At 58.1% G+C, this 9,849-nt stretch overlaps 1 protein-coding gene across 1 annotated transcript in view; it reads left to right on the top strand.

The window, feature by feature from the left end:
• The window catches only part of ATP2B3 (ATPase plasma membrane Ca2+ transporting 3), a 31,234-nt gene extending 28,828 nt beyond the window's left edge, over positions 1-2,406 (top strand). The window contains exon 20 of the mRNA XM_024755843.1: positions 1,791-2,406. Within this exon, the coding sequence (XP_024611611.1) occupies positions 1,791-1,955 (165 nt within the window). The 3' untranslated portion in view covers positions 1,956-2,406. The remainder of the gene's footprint in view (positions 1-1,790) is intronic.
• Positions 2,407-9,849: the final 7,443 nt, after the last annotated feature.

Below are 9,849 nucleotides of genomic sequence, written 5' to 3' on the forward strand. Positions count from 1 at the left end.
CCACTCATTCCTCCCCTTGACTTTGTCACATCAAATCCGCCACACTTCTCAGGAATGCCGAACCAACCAGTTGCTTTAGTTCACTTTTTAAGAGCGTTTGTTCATTTTGATTCAAAATACCTGCTTGCAAAGCAGAAATAAAGCCTAGGAGAAATAAAGCCCCTCAAGGTGCATACACCCCATGCCAAGAGAAACATTCTCTAGGCAGCCAGCCCTAGATTTGCAACTTTTGCAAGACACAAAATTGCTCCCCAGATTTCAGAGACCAGCACAAGTTTTTATGTCGCTAAGTGAAGGCATTTCCTAAGCTGCTGCCCGCTCTCACCATCATTCCAGGCACATAGAAACGCACCAGCCAGGAAGGGTGTCATTCCAGAATAAAAGAGTCCTCCAAATGCAGGACGTGGAGCTTTTCAAAGTGCTCACGGCGTGGTCTATTTCGCATTCCATTCTAAACCAGAGAAGCTTCAGCAGTGACTGGGCCTCGTTCCTGGCCCAGCGTGGGGGGCTTCCGGGGCAGGCGTGGGGCAGAGGGATAATTCTGTGGTATTTTGACTGATACCATCATCGCCTCGGGACACCATGCGGAGAGGCCCAATCGGAGGCAGGAAAGGCATTTTTCCCTTCCCTTGTCGCCTTTGCCACAGTAAGAGCCCCCTCTTGAGACAGTCCCCTGTCTCCGTAGCCTTAGAAACATCTCAGTCTAGGGAGGAGATGCGCCCCGCCCCCCGCCCCGCAAAGAGACAGCGACATCATGGCACGGGTCATCTTCCTTCGGTGTGTTGGGGCACTCGGCACTGTGCCAGTCCCCGTGGGCACTCAGTATGCCTTGCTTCTGCTGGGCAGAAGGGGGCTCAGTGGTGCGTACACAACAATTAGTCTGTCTGGCAGCGCGTCCGAGGGTTGAAATGCCGGCCGTCTTCACTTCGGTTGGGATGGGGGCCGTCTGAGCGCTCCGCTGCTCACGTCATCCAGTGAACTATGTGGCACTTTCTAGAGATCAGATCCACCTTCTAGGGCCAGAGATTCCGCACACACTCCCCGCTAAGAGGGGACGTTCTCTAAGGAGCGGCCCAGAGTACGCCACAGCGGGCTGGCCTCCCAGAATCTAGACACACGGTCTTCTGATGGGGGGACGTTCACAGTGGCCACCCAGCCACGGTTCCTTGGGACCCCACGCCCGGGCTTGCTCCACCCCCAGGCCCCCCTGCCAGCCAAAGGCGGGTCGGGAAACCCAAAGATACTGCATCTCCGGCAAGTTCACCCCCATGGCTCTCATTTCCCGAAGCCTCCTAGGAGGCTTTAAGGGTGGGGGACAAAGTAAAGCCATCTTTGCTCCCCGGACCCAGGCTCTCCACTCTCCCTCCTGCCCTGCCTGTGGCTCTGTGGGAAGGCATTCCGATGAGAGAAAGCAGGGGCTTTGGGGAAACCCCCTCCCCCTCTTTTAAAATCCATTCTTACACTGAGTGGCTTGCGATGAACATATCGTGAATGCAAATGGCTCTTTCTAAAGTGTTTGCGGTGTGCCCGATCCATCGTCAACCCCCGCGCGCCAGGTCTTCTGAGCGCTAATCATTTGCTCAGCAAAGCCTCTCTTGGTGGATGACGCAGAGGCCAGACTCGGCCTCGGCCTCGGCCTCGGCCCCAGCAGAAGCACCGAGGCGACCTCAGTGAGGCTTTGCTGTCACGATATGCACCCAGTGTGGCCCCTGTCCCCACCCAGCCCCACCCCCGTGCGGTCGCGGGGACAACAGTGCAAGCCAACCTTTATCTCATTTTCTCTCCCACAGATGGAGGTAGTGAGTACCTTCAAGAGAAGCGGTTCATTTCAGGGTGCTGTGCGCCGGCGGTCCTCGGTCCTCAGCCAGCTCCATGACGTAACCAATCTTTCTACCCCTACTCACGTAATTCTCTCTGCTGCCAATCCCACCAGTGCCGCTGGGAGTGAGTCTTGAGTCCCCTTTTCTCTCATAAATGGCATCTCTGGGGGAGGAAAAAGCCTCCCGCCTCTTCCTTCTCTTTTTTTCCAGTCTTACATCCTCCGCTCACCGAGGCTTTTCCGTTCTTTCTTTATCGCCCTGTTCAGTCCTTCCCGCCCAGACGGTGTGTCTCTCTAAAGCCATATCCTCTTATGAAATGTACTGAATCCATGGCACTGCTGGACCTTCTGTTCTTTCCTTTGGTTTGGGGGTTTTGTTTAGCGCTCCTTCTGTCGCTGGTTTTCTTTTCTTGAACTGACGGTTCTTCATGAACTTGGCCGCTTCTGGTGGTGTCTGGTGTCAGTCAGGTTGGGGCCTTGGTCAGTGTTCCGCGGGGCAGCTCGAGGGAGGCGCGCGGCCTCAGGGCCGCCCCCCCAGGACTGGAAGGAGAGGCGAGCGCCTTTGCGGTGCCATTCACAGCGGAAGAACCCAGCCCGCCCACTTGGGACTAAAGCAGCAGCTTCCAGAGCTCTCCTTGAAGCGGTTTCCAAAGGCAGTACACCTGGGCCCCCGGGCGTTAAAGGTGACCCCAGGAGCCCTCCTCATGCCTCGAGCCCGCCCTCGGCCACGTTTCCTTTTGTTCCCAAAGCATCTTCGCTCTTTCCAAGCAGGCCTCAGGATTGGAAGGTCTTAACCTGATCTGGTCCATACTCTCTCTCCTCCTTCCTTCGAGAAGCTGGGAGAAATTGATTCCTTTTTATACGTCCCTCTGAAAAGTTCCCGCCATGTGTGTCACATTTTTAAAGGAACCCAGGGGCTGTCCTAAAGAGGTAGAAAGTTCCATATTTGCTCACACTTCTTTACAAAGACAAAGGGCAAGCCACTAGGCCATTAAGCCCACCACCCCACGGTCCGCCCGGTAAGAGACAACACAAGAAACAGTGTGGGCCCCCCACTGCCCCCCACTGCCCCCCAGGGCCACCTGCCTCTCACAGCAAACTCGAGATTTCAAAAGCCAAACAGTACACCTTCAAGTATGAGCCCAGAGCCCCTGCCAGGATGGTTCACTGCTACCTGTCTCCTTTCCTTCCAGTGGGACCCGGCAACTCTCACCTCTGTGAACACATCACTTCCCCGTGGACGGGAGTTGTTAACTATGCTTTTTTCCCACACCAGACTCTGGGATTTTCTTTTTGCTTGATTTCTTCTCTCTTCCTGTTTTCTTTTGTCTTGTGTTCTCTTTTTTGTTTTTTCTTTTCTTCTTCTTCTTCTTTTTTTTTTAGGAACTGGTAAGAGGTCCCCAGTGGAGGGCGTCCCTCCTCTTGCTTAAGCTGTCCTTTCAGACCACTCTGCCCTTTATGGAAGGGATGTACTGGTCCCCACTGGGGCCACCTTGTCCCCTTTGGAAACAGCGCACACGTAAACACACACACACACACACACACGAGCGTGTTCCCCATCCCACAGGCCACACGCATGTCCAGCTCCCTTGAATGTTCACTGAGCCACCCACCCGGGGCCACAGACGCTGGCTGACGGCCGTCGCAGGCGAGCTGGAAAGCTTGTCCCACAGGGTACTTGGCACCACTCCACCTGGGGAAGCCGGCAGGAGGCTCGGCCAGGGCCTGCTGGGCCGCAGCTGCCCTCGCCTGCCACTTCCTTCACGTGTTCCTTTGCCATCTCTCTCTGTGCCTCCTCTCTGTCTGTCTGTCCATCCGCCTGTGTGTTGACTTGGGGGAAGGCAGCCCGTCCCTCCTCTGCTCACCCCTAGGCCTTCCCCACACTCCTGCTGAGGCCGCGCTGTCTGGGGGCCTCAGGCCTCCTCCCTGGGGGCAGCCTCCTTCTCCTCTCTCTTCCTCGGCTTCTAGTACCTTCCTTCTTTCTGCGGCCACCTGTCCTATCCCCCTTCCCAGTGCCAGGAGCCCAGCAGCGTGGGGTAGGAGCCGCTCCCGGGGAACCTAAGTAGCTCCTGGCCAGAAGAAGGGTCACTGTCCATCCACACCACGTACCACTGGGAGACGAGCACCTTCTGCCTGAGGAGGGTCCCGATGTCCTGACTCACAAGATGCTGGATGGAGGGCCAGGTGGCACCAGGGGACGTTCCTGCTTCCAGAAGCTGCCGACCAAGACCACTTCCTGCCACCATCACCGCTTCCCAGTCCAAGCTTCAAAGACCCCGAGAAATCACCAAGCCTGGCACCCACATCGTACAAATCAGGGGAAGTCCTGGCAGAGTGGAGGACAGCCCTAGGCCTTCAGTCTCTCTCTCGGAACTTACCAGAAGAAAGGCAGGGTGCAGTGGTCACGGGGCACAAGGTTTCCTCAGGAAAACCCAGCTCTTTCAGGAAGGCTTCTGTCCTCCTTGCCTACCACCCGGCCAGGCCGCGCCTCCTCCTGAGCGCCGCGGCCAGTCTCGGCCCAACATCGCTTCCGGTGAGAGCCTCAGGCTGTGTAGGCGGAAGGCCTGGTTGCGGGTGTGGACAAGGAGCCCGAAGGCCAGAGTGACAGGTGACGTTGCTCACCCAGTGCAGGCCCCGGCATGCAACACCAACGCAAGAAGTGGCCAGAGTCCGAGGGGGAGGACAGCCCCTCAGAGGAGTGTTGGGGGGAGGCTAGAGGTGCGATGGTCCTCGGGGCTCAGCGCGCCCACGTTCACAGCCACGCACACTTCCTGTTGACCCCCGGCACCCTGCCCCCGGCTCCAGAATGGCCTTGGCTGCCTCCCCGCCGCCCACTCAGCCGTCTCTCCTGCCTGCCTTAGTGGCCGCCCCACCACAGCCATTGCATGGGACCTCAGCCGTGCATGGCCTTGAGGCCACCCACCTGAGTGGCTTAGGAAAAAGCATTCTTTACTAAACACCATCAGTCTTCTGGAAACGAAGGGGGTGCGAAATCCTATCCCCTGTTAGTGTGTCAGTCACCCTCATTCCTGCCCCAATCATACTCTCACACGGTAATTCTTCAGGAAGCTCAGCCTCATTCCCCAGCTGGCTGTTAGGATCCCCAGGGTGGAGGCAGACAGGAGGTGTCTATTCACTCAGGTTTACTAATGAGCAGCAAGCCCAGGCCGACAGATGGCTGCCCCCAGGTGCGAGCACGGCCGCACAGACACACCCAGCCCCCCCCGCCCAGCCACATATCCACAGCCTGTTCCCCAGCAGCCTGGCCCTCCTGCAGCGACAGTGGGCCTCTACGCTCAAACGATTACTGTCACAGGGGCAGGTGGCGAGTTTGGTCAGATGTGCCCAGAAGGACTCCCTCAGGGCCCTTCAGGTCTGATCAACCATACCGAAAACATATCATGGCGGTTGCTTTATTTTAATTGGCTTTTGCCGACTTGGCAAAGCCCAGCCCGGTGAGACCCCGGGGCTTCTGTGGACACGCCCTTCTGGAGCCTGGGGAGACATGCCCCTCACACACTCCTAGAGCAGTAGTTAAGCCAGCCCCACTGAGGAAGGAGCCCTGCAAGGTGAAAGCTGTCTTGTTTGCTGGAGTTTGCTTCCTTCTCAGGAAATCCATTGATTTCGAGGCAAGTCTGCCCCCATTTTGCGCACACTGTCTCCACACTACGAACAGTGTCAGCCCTGCCCGAGCCTTCCTGCAGCCAGGGACCCTACCACATGGAAGAACCTTACAGGCAATTCCTAAAGCACATGCCAGCTTGCAGCCAAGGCAGACCCCGAAAGCCCTGCTCCAGAGCCCCCCACCCCCGTAGACACTTCCGGGCCGACTCCTGGGGCTGGGAGCCAGGGCCCAGGAAGCCCAGGAGACTTATCTGAGGCCCTGCAGCTGGAGACAGCCAGGATGAGAGGCAAGGCCGAGCCCCTGGAAAACCCACTGAGTCTGGCCTGTCCCGGTCCTGGGCACACATACATGCCCACAGAATGGGAGGTAAACTTCGCAAAACTCACAAGCCACCAGCATTTTCGGCTTGCCAGCACACACAAAGCTGTGTCTTTTGTTTGGGATTCGATCCCTCAGTGAAAGAGCCGACTCTGGAGTCTGAATTTTCATGTCTTCTGATTCCGTGGTGAGGAAAGGGAGCCTTCCCCCTTGCTACCCCCTCGATCGTGGGTCCATCACCGCACACCTCTTTGTGTTGATCTCAAGTCACGTTTCACCCTCATGCCTACAGGGAGGGTTTGGGACTTGGGAACCTAAAGTTCTTGGAGGCGCCATGGCTCTCCCTGGCTGCTGTGTTCAGAATTTGCTCTAAATCCAAAGCCCCGTTGCCAGGGAAGCTGCCAGGTTCCTTCCTCCCACAGAAGGTTCTGGATGGTGGTTGGTACGGAAGGACAGGGCAGGAGTTGGATGGAAGAATTTTGAGCTCTGTGAACTTCACAGTGAGAGAGAAGGGAGGGTGCAGAGGGTGACGACCCCCCCAGGGCCTGCTCCTCCCACAGCCCGAAGGTGTCAGACCCAGTTTCTGTTGTGGCCATTGTCATTGTTGTTCGGGAGCCTTTGCTTTTATTTTTCTCTCCTTTTCTTTTCCTTTAATGGGGTGGGAGATCCTTCATCCTTCGCTTTCCTCCCTGCTTCCACGTCCCTTCTCCGCCTCCACCACCACCTACATTGCAAACGCAAGCGATTAAAGTTCAAAACAAAAGCGGGGTACATCCACTTTCAGCCGCGACCTTCACCCCTTCTGCTTGCAACTCTTCATCAGTGGCATGGTCCCGTGGCAGAGTCTGACACAAGCATCCTTTCTCCTTGTGGCCGGGGTAGTCCCGCGGGTCTGGAGCGTCACATGCCCCATCCCCGCTAATGGAGCTCACGGTGAGGGGAAGACAGGCCAGGGCTCACGTGCGGGGGCGAGGGCCGGGCAGCAAACAACAGAGAAGTAAGTTTGCGCTGAGTGCAGGTGGTCACCAGCCTCAGAGGGAAAGGAAGCAGAACGAGAGAAACATTAGTGGCACTATTTTCGATAAAGGTTGTCCGGGACAGCCTCTCAGAGGATGATTTGTGAGCTGAGTTCCAAATAAGGAGACAAGGCCGACATGGGATGATCTGGCGGAAGAAGAGTGTAGGCGGGGGACAGGGCAGGGGTGATGGCCCTGGGGGACACCCAAGCTTGCTGTTCCGAGCACCGTGGGCGGAGGGCGCTGGTCGGGGGAGCTATGGTGGGAGACACGTGCCAGGCTGTGTGGGCCCCCTACGCCCAGCACCTATCCACTGAGCCCCTGCTGCAGGCGGATGCTGTGCTGGGTGCTGGGGACGTCAGGGGCCTTATGTTCCAGTGACAGGAGACAGAGGAGAGAATAATGGGATGTGTGGGGTGTTTGAAGGTGAACCATGCTGGGGAGAAAAGGAGGCAGAAGAGGTGCCGGGGTGCCGAGGGAGATGAGTGGATTGTGGCTGTAAACAGAAAGAGCTGAGGGGGAGCCATGAGGCTCACTGGGGAAGAGCCTTCCTGACAGAGGGAACAGCCAGTGCAAAGGTCCTGAGGCAGGAGTGTCGTGCTTGAGGAAGAGCCGGGAGGCTGGAGAGGGTAAAGGAGAAAGAGGAAGAGAATGGCCCGAGGCAGGCCCTGGCAGGACTCTTCCTTTGAGGGAGACACTGCCACTGAAGTGTTTGGACCAGTGGAAGGTGCGACACGCTCTGACTTCCGCTGGAAAAGATTACTCAGGCTGCCATGCTGAGAAGAGACTGTGGACGTCAAGGGTGGCAACAGGGAGACGAGGAAGGAGACATGGGGGGTGGGAGGTAAAGTTGAAGAAGCAGGCAGAACCCCGAGTCTGGACATTGAGGTGGGAGCTCCTTAGCAGGCAGATGGCTAGAAGCACCCAGGAAATGCATGGATGTGGACAGAGAAAAGGCCCAGACGACTCTGGGGCCCTTGGCCACGATAGGGGATGGGCAGCAGCAGGGGGACCTGGAAGCAGGGGTGCAGTGTGGGGGGCACGGGGCGCCCAACAGAGAGGTCCCTGGGGAGTGGGGGCAGAAGAGAACAGGGCCAAACGAAGCTGGGCCCCTGCGTACCAACAGCTGGAGGGGCTGCAGCCCCGAGAGAGGGGCAAAGAGTAACCTAGACGAGGGGGACGGAGCTGACAGCGAAGGAGGAAGCGGGCCGCGGTGTCAGAGGCCAGGCGGTGGGGCGCAGCAGGCCTCACTCGGAAAGGGGAGGGAAGCCGTGGGACAGCCCCCAGCCCCAGCCAGACCTGCTTCTGGTTGGCTGTAATCTAGAAGTCCTCTTTACTGGCCGGTGCTTTTCACGTCTTTCTTTACCTTTAAATTCTCTTACAGTAACCTGGACTTGGGGGCGTCCCACACTGCGCAGACCAGTGTGAGCACCACCAGTCAGGACCCAGAGCAGCTTCAGCAGCTGCTGGGATGTTTGGAGTCCCTGCCTGCTACACAGCGAGGGCAGGGCCTGACTCAGCGGTCAGAGAGAAGGACCAGGGACCCCAGGGGCGGCAGCCACGCAGGCTGGAGCCCGGGAAAGATCCAGGGACCAGGCAGGGGGCGTCTCTGCGCTCGGGGGCTGCGGGGAGACACAGCCGCAGCGCTTGAGGCGGGGACGGCTCCGCCCTGGAGAGGTTCGGGAAAGAGGGGCCCCAAGACACGCTGATGTGCGGCGCTGGGTCTGTGCCTGCAAGTTTCAGCCAGAGCCCTGCACCAGGATGCAAAGACTAGGCGAGGGGCAGGGTCGGCGGGGGGCAAGGCTGACGGTCCTCCTGGACCTCCTCCAGTTCGAGAGGCCCATTAGCCATTGACAGGAGGTACAGGAGCAGCAGATGCAGGCGGAGGTTGTGCAGGGGGCATTGGTGGCGTCAAGGTGGGCTGTGCGCTGTGGGCGGCACTCACAGCCTTGAGGGCAATGACACCCCTTTGGGCGTCCTAGAGATGGACAGGTGGCCTGAGGACCCTGCCCTGGCCCCTGGGACAGTCCCAGGCCAGGAGAGGAGCTTCAGGAGGCAGTAAGGGTCACGCACTGGGGAAGAGCGCTGGACCCACCCAGCTGTGACCAGGCTTTCGCAGGGACGCGCTAAACTCCACGGTGGGGATGTCCTCAGACTCCCAGGTGCGAGCTCAGGCGTCCAGGGCGGCCCTCTCTTAGAAACGTTTCCCAGTTCCCACCAAACCCGTGTCCCGGGGGTTGACTGTGCCCTTCAGCGTGGAGTGGCCTGAAAACTCCCCATCATAAGACCAATCCCAGGCCATGTGTTAAGAGCCCAAGATTTGCATGCAGGGAAATGGAAGCTGGAGGGAAGCCGACTCACCGTCAGCTGTAAGACACTCAGGATGACTCAGGCCAACGGCGCACGTTGGGGTGGGCAGCCCTGGCACCTTCTGTTGGTGATTGAGCGGCCGCTCTGCGCCAGGCTCTGGCGACAGGCAGCAAACGAGGCTAGTGAGGGGCATCAAAGTGAGTCTTTGATTACACCCGGGAGGAGGGCCCTGAAGGAGCCTTCCAGGCCAGAGCAACAGAAGCTGGGGAGGGAAGAGCCGGCCACCCTCTGGGGGAGCTGGGGATGAGTTTGAGCAGGGGCCTGGCCTGATCACATGACCCAGGTCCAGGTGAGGGGAAAGGATGTAGCCAGGGGCACCGGGGCACTGCTGGCAAACTTACCACAAAGGCCTCCAGGGCCAAGGGCGGCAGCACGCCACCTGCTCCCATTTCTGTGGCTTGAGGGGGTGGCTGACTGCCGGAGTAGATCCTCCACCACCACACAGCCACAGCCAGTGTCCCATTGGCTCTCCCACAATCCTGGCACCAGAAAAGGAAAATGATTGTCAACTTCTGGGTCACCCCGATCTCGGAAACCAGTCTGGGGAATGCGGGGGCCGACAGCAAATGATGGCCATCTACGACCTGGAAGATGCGGCTGTACCAAATGCAGAGAAAATCCTAACTGGATTTAAGATATGGAATCAGAAATTTCCAATTTTATGGAGCCCTTGGGCTCATTTTTTTTTTTTTTTTTTTTTT

The sequence above is a fragment of the Neophocaena asiaeorientalis genome, unplaced genomic scaffold (genome assembly GCF_003031525.2).
Source record: "Neophocaena asiaeorientalis asiaeorientalis breed wild unplaced genomic scaffold, Neophocaena_asiaeorientalis_V1.1 scaffold1004, whole genome shotgun sequence".
Classification (NCBI taxonomy): Eukaryota; Metazoa; Chordata; class Mammalia; order Artiodactyla; family Phocoenidae; genus Neophocaena; species Neophocaena asiaeorientalis.